Here is an 18,227-nt window from a genome sequence, read left to right as displayed (position 1 = left end):
TAGCTCAAAGGCAGGATTATTTATATGTTAATACTACTGTAAAATCTAAATAAAGTTAAATACTCCTCATACAAAATACCAAGGTCCTAGAAGTGGCAAAACGAATTGGATGCAGACATTATTAATGCCATGAAGTCTGTCTGTGCAGGTAAATGGTGGGAGGTGCTGTCATGTCAGTACAGCTTGGGAGCACCTGGGCCCAGAGCTCCACAAGTTCCCCCTCAAGCTGCAACCGAAATTCCTGAGGCGACATTTACTCGCATGGTATTGCCAAAAAGCAGGGGGACAGGAAACCCCATAGTTTCAGGGCTTCGGTGCTGTTTCTCACAGTGGACATATTGACGTGTCTTAAAGGGGACATTTTATGCACATTTACAGGTCTATACTTTTAATCTGGGGCTCTACATGAATATCTTTGCATGATTTACAGTTTAAAAAGCACCTTATTTATCTTCTATGCATTCTCAGCCCCTCAGTTCAGCCTCTGTTTGAAACCGTTTTAGTCCCTGTCTCTCTCCCGATGAGCCCACTCTGTTCTGATTGGCTAGCTCTTGCAAGCTGCCCCTCGGCAGACTTCCACCTCCAGAGGCTATGTCAACAAACTACAGTAGCAGAATTTCACAACTTTTTCTCGTTCTTTACCTGAAATGTCAACTTTTCGACTTGCAGTGAGTATTTCTTCATACGTTAACCTCAAGGTTTGAAACTTTAACCATGTTTAGCATAGTTATCCAACATTATAACACTTTATAAACAGAAAATCACAAAAAGCCTGATACGTCCCCTTTAAGGTGCGGTCACATGACGTTTCTGTTCCACAAAATTTCCCTCCACTTGGCTCCCAAAAAGGACATCATATCACGTTTCTGATACTACAGTTTATAGTGTGGTAGGTAGTGTGATAATGTTTTTAAAATGGTGGTGAAAAACGCGAGAATAACTTCTTCATTTCAAACACAATGCAGCAGTGTTTCTATTGGCCAGTGTTGAACAAAGGTGAACTCTGACCTGTGAAACCACTGGAGCTGGCTGGACATTGCACTGAAACAGGAAACGCATGGTAGAATTTTTCTGTCGGACAGGCAAAAGAACGGGTACGATGGAATTGTAATGTGACCACAGAGGAAAAAACACAGGTGTTACTAATAACATTAACGATGGCTCCGTTTTATTCAGGTGTCCCATGAGAGAAGACAGTGAGCCAGCATGCACAACACCATGAAACTGACACCTTAAAGGAATGCAGCCATTGTAGATGTTATTAACTGCATCTGTGCTTTTCCTACTGTGATAGATGAATGTCACAGTAGGAAATAAAAACGGCCTACTGTGCATGATGGCTCATCGGTACAGCTTCCTGGGACATTTTTATTATTTCCATTTCTGCTTTTCCTGATACGACAAGTCAAAATGTTTGCTGTGAAGATCTATTGCAACAACCAGTGACCACACTCAAGTATAAAACAGATTCACACATGTATAAGTTCCTGCAGTGAAAAGTGTCTTTAAAGTGGCTGTAGACACAACAACCAATATACACTGGTATTAAAGGCCCTGCACACACACATACACACACACACACACACACACACACACACACACACACACACACACACACACACACACACACACACAGGTGTTTTCAATTACTCTGGCTAATTAAACCTCAGGTTCATGTTTTGAGGACTTAAATTAGGAATTTCCTGCCCCACCCTAACAGATGCAACCAAACTAACAAGAGAGTGAGGGAAGTGTCAGTCAAGCACAGTCTGCAGATGCCCACACAGTCTTTAGAAGATGTTTATTCAGGCTGAATCATTAAAATTAGTGTGCAGGGCCTTTTGGTGTAATCATGTGAATATCAACAGGTCATTGGATAAGAACAGTCTGATCAGAAACCACTTGGGACAAAATGTTCCCTGCCAGTGTTTTTCACTCACCATCTTCAATTGTAAGCCAACAACAGAACACTTGCAACTGTTTTAATTAAAGAAGTGGTCTTTATTACAGCAAAGAAGCCAAACATTACAGACAAGAATAATTATGAACCATGAATATCAACTCTATATTCAGACTGGCCTCTTATATAGAAACCAGCTTCATTCACTATTCTTCAGGGCCATTACTTCAGATTTATCATTATAACGGTGGGAATCTTAACAGGATTTTCTCTTTTGTCTCCCCCCTGTGTGTATTTAAGGAGGTGGACGTATTTAATTACTATTATCACCCTGGTCATTGAGTATTTCACTTTTCTCTCTCTGCATGCTATAGAGATGGCCATCAGTTTTCCCTTCCTTAACTTTTCTCTCCCTTCTTTGGGACAAACCAGAAATCTGGAGAAAAAAATGAAAATTGAGGTTCCACACACAGAACAAAGATCCATTAAAAGTTCTGTAGTCAGTGGTAACTAAAATGTTTCTTTTAAACAAGATCAGTTTAGTCCTGCAGGCGTACAATCTCTTTTTTTTTTTATCTACAAACAGAACTGATGTTCTGACATTGCATCCATCAGCTAAATCTCTACTGTTTGTCCAACAATAGAGCCTTTTAGTGTTCTCATGATAGTCTATTTACAATAACATCTGTGACAGTAGACCTTGGCTACTCGTGTTCCAACCAAGTGGAACCTCTGACATTTACAATAAATTTTTTTTTGTGCACAACAGAAACACATCCGGTTTTCGGTAAGCCTGTAAAGCCTCACAAAGAATTCATGAAGCATTCTGATTAATAAAACACATTGAATCATGGTCCAAAAGGTATTCAAAACATTGATCGTCCATGAGAACGCATTCAACAAAGCCCTGGTTGCGATCTAAGATGCTGTTAAAATGCTTGCATCGACGAGGAAATTCAAATGATTAGGCACAATAAATGTTTTTGTTTCACAGTCCTGCGTGTTTCACTCACTAAGCCTGTTTGCATCACTAAGTCAGTGTGTATTCAGGGATAATGGTGAGCAGGATATGAGGATGAAGATAAACAGCTTATCCCATCTAAGACGTTAAGAGGGATAGGAGCTATTATCCAAAATACTCTGTGCATATAAATGCACTGATGTTCTACTGACCACAAACAGAGCAATGGGCTTTTGCACAAATAAACCACAGTAACATCACACAGATTCATTAAGTGAAAACAAGACAATACTACTGAATTCCACCTAAATACTGAAAAACTACCTCTAAAGCTTTAATATACAGCTTCGATCAGGGGATCTTAAACTTTTCTTCATGGACTCAAATTGAGCAGATGCAGTCTCTTACCTCGGGACCCTTTATGGGCTCATTAAATCACACTAATACTCTGATCCTGCAGGGACCCGACACAAACAGACTTGCGGCCCATTTTGCGTCCCGACCCACAGTTTAAGAAACGCTGGTGGTAAGAGTAAACATGGAATGAAGAATGATTGTTCTTACAAGCAATGCAAGTAAACAAACAATAAATACAAACAATGTGCTTTATCCATATAGACATATTTACACAAAGTCTTTGGCTTATGAATAAACATCAGCTACAAAATCATAATAAAACAAAGAGAAAAGTGTTGGCCACCAGTGCACAAAACAAATGAAGCCTGGGGTCAGTTCACTTCCAATTCCATTCAAACCATAAATGGAAAGTGTCATTTACCAGTTCAAGAAAGAGCATTTCTTATCAGTCTTTTCTACAGGCCATCAGGCCGAGTCCCTCGCACCCAAAATCTGTTTGAGTTTTGAAAAATATTCCATTTGTGAATTGGCTGAATTGAAAGTGCATTGGGCCCAGCCCTGAATTAAACATGATTAAGCTAATGTCACATGGCTGAAAAAAAAAAAGAATCTTAAGTGTTCAATTTTACAATTTGGGGTACAAAGAAGACTTCAAAACTTCTATCCAGTAGATCAGTAAATTATGCTACAAAAGCAATCAGAGGAAATCAACTCTGCAGCTCGCAGAAAACATAAACAATCACGCTTTGTTTAAACACAGATATTTTAGTGAAAATCCTACACAAGATCTTTCAAGTTGCCACTTCATGATATCGTAAAAAAAAACAACCTAAAATCCTAATACTCCCCATGTAAACTTCCTGTTTTTGTTTCATTGTCAGCCTTGTTTCAAAGACACTACTTTATCTAATAAGCAAACTTATACTGACATATAGGTTATTTTCTATATCTCTATTATCTACTGTATGTAACCAATGTAAAATGGGTTCAGAGTGGATATTAAGCACTCAAATACATAATAATATTCACTGAAATGACCTGAAAAACATGAAGATGGTGTCGCTGATGTATGGAGTAGAAAACAGAAGCATTCAGAGTTTGGCCAGGCTGTAACTTTAAGTTTCTTGTTCTTGTACAAAAGTACCGGCTGCAAATATTAAAACATCACCATGATGAGATGCCCAACACTGTTAAATTACTCAAAAACTAGCATGAGCAGGAATGTGGGGCCACTGAAAACTTTGAACTTGCAGTTAATCAAAAGCTGTGGATGCAGCTCGCAAGGGGGAGGGAGACATCTACAGTGCACATGGAGTACTGCAGCTGCAACAGCGTGAGGCATCGAGTCCATGGGAGAGGGCGCTGTGGTGAGAGGCTAAACATTTAAAAGGGGCCCAAAACATATAGGGGCCCGCTGGCACTCAAAAAGCTGTACAATAAGCATACAGGAGTAAACATCTCCTCCTCTGCTGCACTCCTCCTCCGCACACTTCCTGCTTTAAAGCCAATTTCGCTTGTGCCATTTGTAGGGATGCAAAACAGGTGCTACAGAACGGCCGCCACAGAGGAGAGCTGGGATAGAGCGAAAGCAAAGGATTTAGCACGCGGGAAGTGAAAAGATGTTCTCCTGCTCTCCTCCACTACCTCCTCCTTTTCTCTCCTGTGTTTAGGAGGACTCGATAAACTCCAGTGCCAGGTCGTAGCAGAACCGATACTGCTCCTGTAGACACACAGACAAACACACATCAGGCTTAATATTTGCGTTGTCTCTTTTATGTCATATGTATATCACTTAATGTGAAGACATTTAAGCACGGAGCAATTTTGTTAACGGTTTCCCATTTCGTGAAAAGCATTGACTTTACACATAATATAGGAGTCATATTTCAGTCTCTGTCTCTTTTTTCCTATCTTTGACTTACCGGAGTATCCACCATGTTAGGTTTGCTGTTCCTCAAGGTCTTTACAGCGTGGAATACATCGACCACACTCTGCCTCTTGGCCATCTCACACACAATACTGCTGGCACAGAATACTCCACTACGCCCACCTCCGTTTCTGTAAACACACACACACACACACACACACACACACAAACATAACAGAGATGTATGTGTCAGAATGAGTGATGGTGTATCTTTGAATGTTGCCATTTGTAGTTTTTCCATCTCGCAGATGGTGTTGACAGCATTGATTTTGGCACACAGATAACAAACAGCTTGTCAGTAGATTCTGAGCATTATCAGACATAACGACCTGCTGGTTAAAGAAAAGTCAGTCTCAAAGAGTTAGTAGCACTTAACAATAACCACCAAAATCGGCAAGGATGACTGGTTTTAACTGTCATTCCTCATGTGGATAAAAGACTTCATTAAACGACTGCTAGATGCAGTCTTCTTTGACTGTTAGGCAACTTGATTATTTCAATCTTCACTTTAACAACAAGTATTAATATTTTTCACTTTTTCTGAACAGAATGATCTTTTGTTCCCAATTGCCTTTAAAAAACACTCTTGCTAAATGTAAAAAGTGGAAGGAGAAGTTTGCATGTTTGGTGTGTACTTACAGGCAGTGGACTATGGTTCTTCCCTCTCCCTCCTCTCCCTCACGCTGCCACTGGTCGACCTGCAGGATCAGTTTGAGGAAGGACCGTTTGGAGGCGGGGACTTCTCTGTGTCCTGCCCAGCCAAGGTACTGGAACTGACGAACCATCAAGTAGCCCTCCTGAGGCTAAAATATCAGATATAACACATACAGAGAAATACCTTCAGAAAAAAAGCATCCTTATCTCAAACACAACTCAAGTAACATTTTTCTTTTGGAGGACATGGGGTCACCCTGTTTTTGGTAGCAGATGGTGGCTAGAAAGATGCAGCAGAGGAATACACATTTGACTTTAGAGGATCTCTGACTCTGATTCAAACATCCAAACATTGTGCGTTTTATTTCTGTTTGCCTGACGCTGCAGATGTTTGGTGATCTTTGCTGTAACTGAACTGTTAGCTGGGTAACTGCACAGAAACATAACAAACTAACATAAATACTGTGTATGTGTACTGACCCTGGTGAGGTTGCAGACTCTGAAGAGCCTGCTGATAACATCACAGTCCATCGAGCAGGACATACATTCCACCTGGACCGGCCCGTAACGCAACATGCCCTCCTCTGGCCAGTACTGGGGACAACCCTGCGTAGATACAGTTAGTTAGACACAGTATGCAAAGGCCGAGAGTATTTTTTGTCATTATTACTTTATATGATAAGAAAACACACAGTAAAAGTGAAATACCTGAGCGAGGTCAATCTCATTCAGCATCACCAGACTGGTGCATCCGTAGTCATAAACCAGACGCCAAAAGTCTTTGACGGTGTTAGGCAAAGGATGCTGGGTAACGATGAATGCAGCAGGCTGTCTGTAGCTCTGAAGCAAACAAGACAACAAAAGTGACGGGATGACATTTCTATCAAAATTTTATGTATTTATTTATTTTAAACTAGCAAGTTGATTGGCAGGCAAGACAGGACTGTAAGACTCAAACGGTTTTGCTTTACACACACATCGTTCACATCTCTTACACTTTCTTTCTCACAACACACACACACACACACACAAACCCAAACAGTCAAGCAGAGTGGGACAATTTATGGGACATGACACAGTGAGCATACTTGATAAAAGGTGATGTTTGGTCACATGATCATGCAGTGGGTGAGGAGCATGCATTGCATGTACAAATACACCACACATACGTTACATCTATATCTAATAGAGTCAATTAACTTCATGTTCAGTCAATTCAAGAAGTTGATGTCCCTCAAGGTTCACATGAAAAAAAATGTCTCCAAATTTGTCAGTTAAAAAATAAAAGATAGAATTGATCCAAACACTTACAGTTATTTTTGACATAATGAACTGACTGAACTGAAAGTGAACTCAACTCATCCTGAATGAACATATGCAGCCAAATGTGTGACATGGGTCAAATGTAGTCATGGAGAGAGTCTAATGTGAGGGTCCGGGTGTAAATGGCTCTGATAAACATGAACCTGGTGGCAGAAAGACACTGAAGCCATGAAACAAATCCAGTATTGGAGATTTGAAGTGAAATCCCATTACCTGGAACTCTTCTGACAGCTTGGTTAGAGAGAGGCCAAAGGTAAGTTTAACTTAACTTAACTGCAAATGTGATTTTTTTTTTAAAATTGGACTGAAATTAATCAGTTTAACCACAATTATCATTAGTTTTGTCCTCCAACGGCTTTGTTGGAGAGAAGCCAGGTTTCTTCCCACACCATGCATAAATTACATTTTGTGTTTCAACCATTTGCATGAACTTATTTACTCCACCCCTTACTATCTTCCCTTCCTCTTTAATGTATAATTTCTACGAGAACAGAACTGCTACTGAACATTAAATTGTAATTATGACTGACACTGACCAGTTATCCCTATCTTACCTCAAATTTCTACCTCCTCTTTGACTTAGTTTTTCAAGTTGTGGTACACGGGCAACATGTTGAGGCAACTGTTGCCAATGTAAGCAATGTTTGGGTGGTGGCCAGAGAAGCTAGTGGTCTTTTCAGAACCTGGATTTGTCTCTAGCCTTCTGCTGCTAAAACCACAAACACAGCATCACACAAACAGGGAGGGGAGTCTGTGTGTGTGTGTGTGTGTGTGTGAGTGAGTGTTTGTATAAACATATATGCATAAATATTTGCATGTACATCTCTTCATTTGTGTTTACTATCTTAAAAGTCTGTATCATTTTCAACAAATTTGTTACTGCAGTTTGGGACAACAGATACATTTCTTTATTTTTTCACATTGCATACGCTCAAATTGTGTTAAAAGCAACACATCTGCTACTCTGAAAGGCTTTTACCACAGTGTGAAATGTCCCAAACTACTATTGCTTGATGTGTTGAAAATAACACAACCTTCCTGAATGTATGTGAACGTGTTAGAGACTTACATCCATCAGAGCAGCATTGATGTAGTTGCTGCTTTCTCCATCTATTGTGATAAGGAAGGGTAGGCATCTATCAGGAGGAAGGCCATCCATAAAGCGGTTCTTATCTTGGTTTCTAGGCAACAATGCGATGCTGCAGTCTTCAGGCTGAGGCTGGGGAGTCACCGAGTTTAAAGTCTGGACAAAAGAGAGGGACGTATAAAACGTTAGTGCACTGGCATCAAGTTTTTTATGTTCCTTAAAATTGCTAAACCTTCATATGCAAAGTTGACATTCAGAGAGGGTCACAAAGGTGAAAATATCCCCCCAGAGAAACTGGTGTCAATAAAAAGGCTGGTATATTACGTTCTGCTGCACAAATTGCTTTGCTAAATGTTTTTGATTGTTGTAGGCTGGAGATAAAGCATAAAGTTACATTTTTGAGCTGGGGATTCATGTTAATGGTTAATTTTGAATTGCGATGAGTGGATTCAGGAGCTAAATTTTGATGCTGCATTATTGCACAAAAACTCTGCCAGCAGTGGTGGATTTAGCCATACTTTGGTGAAGCTATAATTGTTTACAACATACTGAGCATATGGATGAACAGCAGAGAAGTGGATTATGCAGCAGAAGTGGTGTGAGAAGTTTCTATTGACATTCTGCGTTTGTGCTGTAAAAACTCTAAATCTGTTTAAACAACATGAATTCTTGTTGACCACAGCTGCTGTTCTTTTTAAAGGAGAAAACAGACTGTTTGACAGTGTTTGACAGTCAAAAGTCATTAGATTTTGAAAGGACCATCACTTGAAGGGATTAAGCAACATAATACAATTAGATTTTACCTGGAACTCATCCTTCAGATGTGAGGAGTTGGTCTGGGAGTCAATGCGGATCAGCTCATAAAACGCAGCTTTGAACTCGCAGACTGGTATGGCTGTTTCTCCACATAGACAGGCCTCTAGTATGGCATCATGGATGAATATATACTGCTCCTGAAGACACAAAATTCAAGACATCCATATTATCACATATACACACACACAGACACATATATCATGCTTTGATAGACACATTTATAATCATTTAAGATTGACAACACAAACAACTGTGATACCAAATGAAAGTGAGCAAACAGACAGTGAGTGAGAGGTGGCTGATGGGAGGTGGAGCTATGAGTGAGATGATGACTGTGGTTTGGTTTAATTCATTTTTCAGTCTGCACAGGAAATTGTATTTCTAGAACTTTCAAACAACTGCAGCTTTAATTCATTTTAATGACCAAAGTGAAAGTGAAGTGAAGCCTTGGCGTGAATACGTTTTGTTACCATTTATCTGATAGATGACACAAACTTTAAATTAAAATTATGAGAATGATTACAACATGGACAAAAAGTGTCCATGAAAGAATGTATGGAGCCTCTCGTCCCTACATAACTGAAATAAATGTTTGTGCTTTTAAAACAACATATAGAAAATCTATATTATTGGCAACTTTATGTTGATCTCAGGATGCAAAGGTACAAAGGTCAGACTGAAACATTGTCTTAAATAACTAGTGCTGAAAGTGTGCAAGAATTCAACATTTTCTTTTACATGATTGAATTTTTCTATGCATCAGTCGACCGGGTGTACATTGGATAACAGACTACCAAATCCATGATAGAAAAAGCAGAAGAGCCTTAAGAAGGGTTGCTTCTGCTTGGATTAGAAAGTCAAATTGTTCATAATGCACATTTCATTTTAAATTATGTACAATACTAATAATTAACAACATGCAGTTATCAGTACATACTTTTTATAGAGAATACAAACAATAATGTAAATTAACTACGGATGCCAGGGTTATAAATCAAATAGGTACACAGCGTTGCTGTCAGCCACAGTGCAATTCTTGCTATGACCACTGGATGGCAGTAAAGTGAGACTTTTTTCATCTTAAAGTGGTTTTAATGAAGAATTTCATGGACTTCACCTAAGACTGAGAGGTATATTCAACATTAAAGATCATGATTGTTGTGTTTACGTGATGAGGTGACATTTTCATGAATGGAAGGTACACTAGATAGATGGCTGGATGCAGACCCTTCAGCCGGTACCATGCTGATGGCTGAATCTAACAGTGGGAGTTTACTGTGTGTACTCTATCATGTTGATGCAGATGGATGATGGGTAATGCAGTCACCTCAGTCTGTACCATGTTGATCCTCCTGGAGCGAAGAGCCTTCACACAGTTGTAGATGTCGACCACCCCTTCTCTCTCTGCCATGTCCAACATGATGTCAATTACAATGAAACAGCCAGTACGTCCTGCTCCAGCACTGCAGAGAGAGGGACATTTAAATTTCTACAAATCATTCTTCATGTCTATAACTGAGACACAAAAGCAGGGAGACATTTGACTACGTGTGTATGTATATAAAGGGTAATATAAATTAATTGTGTGTTTGTATATATATGTCTCTTTAGGTGTTTATACCTGCAGTGGACCACAATAGGCCCAGCAGAGGGTGGATTGGAGATTTTAACTCTGCGGATGAAGGAAAGTAGTCCCGTGGCGTGATATGGAACTCCGTGATCAGGCCAGCCTGTGAAGTGGAACTGCTTGACTTCCCGTACCTCATTGAAACCACGCTGAGGGAAGACAAAAGACATTTTAAATTACATTTAATTTATCTTGAAACATTTAGATTTCATTATACATGTTCCCTGAGTGAATATGACTCCAGATCATTATCTGATTAACCACTGTGCAGCTCACTGAAACCCCACAGTGGACACAATCACGTCTGTAACTGGTTACAGCTACACATGTTTAATCACTAGTAAAGCACCTACAAGAATAAATAACCACAGTACCGGCTGAGGAATTTGTATTTCTTCCTTTATACTGTTCTTTATGATTGCTTCATTTTTGGAAATGTAGTAAATAAAAAAATATCACTCACCCTCTCCAAAGTAAATGTGCGAACCACATATTCAGCAAGAGGTTCAACCTCCACAAAAGTCACCTTGAAGTCTCCATACACTTCTGCATCATCTGGCCAATACTTGTAGCACTTAACCTGTTAGGAAAATGTTTTTCAGTATTTGATTAAACATGATGATTATTAAGTGAACATTGTTTATGATTTTACCAAGCAGAACAAATCTAATATAAAGAGCTAAACATCACCTGCTTCAACAATAAAGATGGGCCACTAATTTCTTTGCACGGGTCAGATCTACATTTACGCCATTAACACAAATTTGACTTCACCTCAACACTATCAAACAAAATTCTGCCACACATGCCACAGCTATGTCAGAATGTTACAGTGCATGAATATTTACTGACTGACATGTTTTATAAGATTATCAAAACATGATGAACATGTATTGTCAAATGTATTAATCCGAACAACTTCACAAAAAACTTAAAATAACAATGAGCACTGGGAATAAGCCAAACTGCACAGAAAAGTGCAGAATGAATGAAAAGAGTAACTTACCCTTCCAACCTCCACCAGATTGGTTACCATGACGATGCAGGCTGACTGTTCCTGCCACACCATCCTCCAGAAGTCATACACTGTCTCATGAACAGGACCTACCCACACACACAAACAGAAAACAAATATTCAGTACTTCTACAACAGCAATAACTATGAATTTTATGTGTCTTGTTTCTTACAAAACAATGTGTAGAAATGATTATTATTTGTAACATCCTGTATAATTTGTATTTTAGCAGGAGTTTGACAGTGTTGTAGTATCTTACCCTGAGTAGCGATGTAGTGACTTGGTCTCTGGTAGCCCTGAAAACACAACACGGTGAACTTAATATGCATCGAAAACGTATGTATCGCTTTGTAGACAGTTGAAAATCTCTGTCAAACTGTCAAAAATAATCTGCCAGCTTGCTCTCACCTGTGATTTAAGAAACATGGAGCATCTTTAATATTTTTATAGAGAAGTTAATGGAAATATAAAGTGTTTGTGAAAAATTGCTCATCTAATTATGATGATGTGACCTGACATTTTATTAATTATCAAAACAAAGTAATGCCCTGCCAAATTCTACAGATGCCTGTCATCTTTATAACAACTGTCAAGGTGTGCACAGTGCTATGACAACCACTGAGTGGGATTTCCTGATGGCCATAAGAAAAAAATATGGAGTATGCATAAGCAAATTTAAAACACACAGTGAGATGTAAGGAGGAATAGTGGGAGGGCAAGATGGCATGAGATTTTCCATGCAGAAGAGGCCCCAGCAACTCAAAATGGAGGAACGTGATACATGTGAGAATTGGTGTATGAATGGATGTAAAAGTTGAGGGGCATGAATGAAAGAGTCCACAGTGATACTTACATCCCTGTACAGCCAAATCTATAGGCCAAGCCACAGGCAGAAAGAACGAGTGGAAGAAAGAAAGAAGGAAAGAAAGAAAGAAAGCACAACAATGTCAGTGAGTGTCAATCAGAAAAAGAAAAGTTGCATTGAGATAATGGGAGTTTGAACAGGACATGCAGAAAAAAATATGGTCTAAAACTTAGAATTAGATTAAATAGAAAGGACACTTGCTGATGTCATTTGGCCACCTCACAGCCATATTGAAGTCTCCAGCCCAAAAACTCATTTAACTAAACATTACTGTTACAATTCCAGCTTTCTTTGTCTCGAGGCTCACCATCATTTCTTTTAAGTACAGGCTATCTTAGTTGTACCAACAAAGATTAGCTTGATACATCTGGAAGTGTCCACCCTATTAATTCTAATTCTAGCATAATGTGAGTGGTAGCGAGAATGTAACAGCTCTAATGGCAATAAATAATAATATAGTGGAGCATGCTATCAGCATTTTAAAAAGCACAACGTGAGAGACTAACATGCAGATGATTGTTGTACAGGTGGCAGCAGAGTGGAGAGGTGGAGATGGATAGATGGGTGGGTGCTGTAGATGGTGTTATGGAGTGACAGGTGAATGGACAAACAACAGATAAAACTAGGGGATGTAGGATGTAGTCGTTGGTATACAGATAAAATTAATGAATGAACAGATGGACCAATTAAAAGATGGATGGGCTGAAGGCAAAATGCAGTGTCTGTATGTTAAATATGAAGCTAACACCAGCAGCTGGTTAGCTTGGCGTAGCTTAGCATAAAGATAAAAAACAGGGGGGCCACAGCTCGCCTGGCTCTGGCCAAAATCAGTAGTAAAATCTGCCAGCCAGCACTTCTAAAGCTCACTACAAACACTTTATATCTGGCTTTTTTAAAATTTGTACCAGTCTAAAAAAAATTTTAGGGTAGGTTTTATGAGGTTTTATGACTTCTTGGAGTCCGTTTTTACACTTTGGTTTTTGTACAGATTAAACAAACAAGATATAACTTAAAAAATATGGGGCTTTAGTAGTGCTGGTAGGTGGATTTTGTTATCTTTGTTCAGAGCCAGACCAGTGATTTCCTTGTGTTTCCAGTCATTATGCAAAGCTAAGCTAACCAGCTGCTGGCTGTAGCTTCATATTTACCGTACAGACATGAGAGAGGTATCAATCCTCTCATCTAACTCTTTGAAAGGGAAGCAGATAAGTGTGTTTATCAAAATGTCAAACTTGTTATTTAAATGAGAGTCAGATAATGAAGAAGTAACATCTCTCTTTGAAAAGCTCTTAGGTTATCCCTCGCATTTCTATAAAACTGAATAACTCGAACTAAACCCAGGTGATGATTAAAAATCTACTGTTGTTATGTAGTTGTTGATGTAACTCATTTAGATTCAAATGTAATCCAAATTGGCTGTATCAGGATACAATGATAAATTAATGATGGATGGGTGAGAAGATGGAGAGAGACATCTAAGAGAGAAAGACAGCAGGACTGACACCTGAGAAAGACATGTGTATGTATGTATGATGTGCTTTCGGAGTGGCTGGATGCATAAAATGGTACGATGGATGACTAGTAGACGCAATAAAGGTATAGAGGCCTGACATACGAGCGAGGGAGTGTGGTTTCGTTGGTTTCGTTGGGAGCCAATAGTAGCATTCGATGCGTTTCCACTTACATCGATGTAGTTGGCGTTGATGTAGTCGGAGGAGGGGTCGTCTTCTATAGGCTGGAGAATAACCCTTGAATGGTCATCTAAAGAAAGACACAGAAGTGCAGTGTGGGAGAGAGCAGTAGCAAGAGATAAAGCCAAAGAGAGAGAGACAGTGGCGTGAAGAGGAAAGCAAAAACAAAGAGAATATTTGTTTTACTATCAGTGAGTGCAAAGGTTATAACAGTTTTAGTTATTTCAAGTGAGAGATTAAAAAAAACATGGAGTTAAGGGTTCTAAGGCTCTATAGAGACATTACTGTAAGTTGATGTGTCCTTCAAGTGTGCATCTCTAAAAAACATCGTAAGACCAATTTCTTTTCTTTGTCTTTTACTTCATTTGATACCTTTCATTCTGTTGGTTGTACACTTAATTCTGCTTTCTTCTTCCTGTAAAGCACTGTAATGTCTAGCATAAAAAAGTGCTACATAATTAAAGCTTGTATGCTTACATGCTATAATGTTCCCATAGCGGTTCTTGGTGCGGTTCTGCTCCTTCTTGGCCACGTCCCAGGAGGCCGACTGGCCTTCAAAGAAACTCTGTATCACCAACAACAGACAAAAACATAGAAAAGAAAATTACACGTCATGGATCCATAAAAATTACACTCCTGCAAGATAATTCTGAGAGCAAAGAAGAACTTTAATGATTGTTTTGCTCTAGTAGTTTTATTCCATGGGTACATAAGTGGTGAGACAATTCTTATTAGACACTAAAACAAGATGACCATAAAAAAAGGTTTGTAGCTCTTTGACTGTTAAATCAATAAGGCAGAACATACTGTCAAATTAAGTGGCAATTTAACCTAATAGTCATTTTTTATCATTTCAATGCCAAAACATCAAAGCATTACAGATTTGTACATCAATGTTTTTTGTTATCTACAATAAAAGCCATATGTGTGAAAAATACATTTCAGATATCTTGGTGTGTTTCACTCAGTCAGCAATCCTGATTACAATTTTAGATATCCTGGTTTATATTTAAGGTAATAACATGTTTATGCTTCTGTATTTCTAACAACAACAGCAGCATAAACATGTTACTGCTAGTAGTGATAAAAGTACTGATAATGGTAATCTTACTTCGTACTCCTCCTTAAAGCCGTAGCTGTCAGATGTTTTCATTAAGTTGATGTGCTGCAGGAGGTCAGCCACTCTGATGGCAGGGTGAAGCTGTCCTGTCTGATACGGAGATTCAGTTCCCTCACAGTGATACCGAGGAACATCCAGAAGCCTGCTGTTCTCTGCTGCAGAGCCACTGTGGTTCTCATCTATAAGAGGGGAGGAAATACCTGGTCAGGTCAATCATTAGTTCACCAGAAATGTCACTTTACTGCTTGTTTGTTCATTAATTTACCGATGCCTTCACTGTATGACCCTGAAAATGTTTTTTATACTGCCCAAGGTGCAGGAAAATGAAAATGGACCCAACAATGGAGTCACACAGTAAAAGGCTTTCCAAGGCTCTGTAAGCTAGATAAAGTAATGTACACCTAGAAATAAAACTTGTTTGGCAAGAAGCATTTAAAAGAAACGAAAAATGTTTTTTTTTCGATTTCTCAAAACCAATACTGACTGCTGTCTGTGAACCATTAACTTTGGAAAATACTGCTCGGTCCCACAAACAAACGTGTTTGTTTCCTCCATTTATACTCACCTGTGATTGGAACTACATGCCAAAGCAGCAGAAAAAGAAAAGAGTAAAAAGATTTAGTTAAACTGTAGGATCAGTGGATTTGTTAGTAAGACTACACATCTACAAGGAGCTCAAAGGTGTATAAATAATGGATGATCACAAGAATACAGTTGACATCACAAACTGGTGGAAAATGACACAAATGGTACTAACAAATCTATCAAATTAGCAGAGGTGTATTGAAGTTGACCATTTTACCAAAATATAAAGACACTAAACACCAGGACACTAACCTAAAATGAACTGTAAAGCAATACTGAACTGGAAGTCTACTGCAATGCCCTCTAGTGGTATCATCCACCACTATTTACAACCACATCACTTGATTTGGTAACTGCTGGGTCAAACATATTTCACACTACACTATTATAAGCTTTCTACACCTTCCATACCAATTGTCATGGTAAAACTGTGTGATTTAATTCTGTATTGACATATATTACCAATATTAACTTATTTTAACTGTATGAAACATCTGCCTGTCAATTTAAGAAAAAAATGATTTGATCAAATTACAGAGCAGGAACCATCTGCTATTTAGTGCAGAAAGGCTGCAGGTTTAAATATCTTTGCATTTTGGAAGCAGTTGCATGTAATTAAGGGGTCAAACGGTAGCAGAACTTCCAGGTGAACATCTCTGTGCTGTGGGGGATAATGTGAGTTGGCAGTAGTAATGCTCAGACTGACAGGCTGTATAATGGAGAAGCTTGGGGTTGCAGCACAACCGACTGATTTCATCTTCACCACTGTTTATTAACTGACACTGTTTATTTCATTCAACGGATGCTTTTTTTTGCTCTGAGGACATGTTAGCTCATTACTGATTGTTAAAGGTTTGTTAGGCCCTCGTCAGGCCAATTAACAGTAAACTTGACCGGACACTGCCTCTTAATTCGTTACTTCCTGCTACTTCTTCCCACTCTGTGATGTGATTGGCTGAGACAGATTGTAACTGCAGCCTTCACTCCAAATTAGAGGCTATGGAACAGTTAATTAACACAGTTTGGTGGTGTGGTGGATTGTGGAGGCCTTAAGGGGATGTTAGAGCTCTACATCATGCTGCACTGTCAACTCCAGACTAAACTGAAGATAAACACATTGCAGTGCAACACTGGAGTTGGAGTAACATCCAACTTGGCAAAAACTACAGCTTTCACAACAAGCCTAGGGAATAACACGGATATTCAAGCAGACTTCCTAGATCCAATGCGTAGAAAAATGTGCTTTGCCAAACACACAGGCGCAAGGCTACAGGCACTAAGTTGTTCACTGTCACTTGATGTCACAGTTTAAATCTGCAGTCGTTTTGCAGTGGCAATGTGACAAATTGTCTTCCTCCTTTTAAGCATCAATTTCTGTTGTTTTTCAGGACAGGACATGGCATGCCTTAAAACAACTCAAAACTGTGGAAATAATTAGGTCTCTAAGGGAGAATGATGGTAATTACTATGAATATCAATAATGCTCGGTAGGAAACAGAAACCACGGCTGGGATTGGGAGTGATTGACCCGAGGGAAATAACAGTACAACAGATGAAGTGCTTGGCTGTTGTAGTTTTCAGTGCCGGCCATGTTTTACACTTGAGTTGGCAATAGGTGGCAAAAAAGGATAAAAGATGAACGCACAGTTAGTTGTTCCATGCTCATATAGTCTAATCCAATATAGGACAAGCATTTTTAGATTGCTGTTCAACCAAATCTGAGTATTTATTTTATTTCAAATAACTGACTATAGATTTGGTAGCAATACTGTGGAGAAACAGTTTTAAACAATTAGCACTTGAAAGGTATAGATAAGGGACAACATCATGCTACCAAAACTTCAATCGAGCCAAACTTTCCACCCACACAGAGATACATGTCAGAGGTCAAAGCACATGACACTGCAGGATGTAATGGAGACTGATGATGTCTGGTATTTTAACTACAGTAGGCATTTATACACAAAACTCAGGCCTACGTAATGACGCACAGGAATGCACAGGACAGGGCTACAAGCACAAGGGCTTTGTGATGATGATGAGTGATCACTACAGGGTATTTAATGTGAGATATTCAACCATGCCAGAAGTCTCACCTAACACAGCAGTAGGAACCAAAGGATCGTTGGGCACTGCAGGAGGAAACACGTTGAGGAAATGTTCTAAATTTCAGCGTTACTTAAACATAGATGAGGATTCAAAAATTAAAAAATTTAAAACTTCCTAAAAAAAGCAAGAGGAGCAGTATATAACCTCTGATGTTCTCCCATCATGACTTAAACATGAGTGAAAAGATTT

General features: G+C 39.0%; 1 protein-coding gene across 13 annotated transcripts in view; it reads right to left on the bottom strand.

The window, feature by feature from the left end:
• Positions 1 to 1,980: 1,980 nt before the first annotated feature.
• The window catches only part of ptprk (protein tyrosine phosphatase receptor type K), a 117,176-nt gene continuing 100,929 nt past the window's right edge, over positions 1,981 to 18,227 (bottom strand). For 2 of the 13 annotated variants that reach the window (XM_044376469.1, XM_044376474.1), the window contains 18 exons: positions 18,026 to 18,061; positions 15,910 to 15,921; positions 15,336 to 15,523; positions 14,702 to 14,801; positions 14,149 to 14,294; positions 12,522 to 12,539; positions 11,928 to 11,964; positions 11,659 to 11,756; positions 11,116 to 11,232; positions 10,647 to 10,801; positions 10,353 to 10,488; positions 9,013 to 9,162; positions 8,192 to 8,365; positions 6,508 to 6,639; positions 6,280 to 6,405; positions 5,785 to 5,948; positions 5,141 to 5,276; positions 1,981 to 4,938 (listed from right to left, as the gene is read on the bottom strand). In XM_044376469.1, the coding sequence (XP_044232404.1) occupies positions 4,885 to 4,938; positions 5,141 to 5,276; positions 5,785 to 5,948; positions 6,280 to 6,405; positions 6,508 to 6,639; positions 8,192 to 8,365; positions 9,013 to 9,162; positions 10,353 to 10,488; positions 10,647 to 10,801; positions 11,116 to 11,232; positions 11,659 to 11,756; positions 11,928 to 11,964; positions 12,522 to 12,539; positions 14,149 to 14,294; positions 14,702 to 14,801; positions 15,336 to 15,523; positions 15,910 to 15,921; positions 18,026 to 18,061 (1,979 nt within the window). In that variant the 3' untranslated portion in view covers positions 1,981 to 4,884. The remainder of the gene's footprint in view (positions 4,939 to 5,140; positions 5,277 to 5,784; positions 5,949 to 6,279; positions 6,406 to 6,507; positions 6,640 to 8,191; positions 8,366 to 9,012; positions 9,163 to 10,352; positions 10,489 to 10,646; positions 10,802 to 11,115; positions 11,233 to 11,658; positions 11,757 to 11,927; positions 11,965 to 12,521; positions 12,540 to 14,148; positions 14,295 to 14,701; positions 14,802 to 15,335; positions 15,524 to 15,909; positions 15,922 to 18,025; positions 18,062 to 18,227) is intronic. The other 11 variants (XM_044376470.1, XM_044376471.1, XM_044376476.1 and 8 more) reach the window with 11 other exon arrangements.

The sequence above is a fragment of the Thunnus albacares genome, chromosome 16 (assembly GCF_914725855.1).
Source record: "Thunnus albacares chromosome 16, fThuAlb1.1, whole genome shotgun sequence".
In the NCBI taxonomy this organism is placed as follows: Eukaryota; Metazoa; Chordata; class Actinopteri; order Scombriformes; family Scombridae; genus Thunnus; species Thunnus albacares.
Note: the sequence above shows the minus strand (reverse complement) of the source record. Positions and strands in the feature narration are given on the sequence as shown.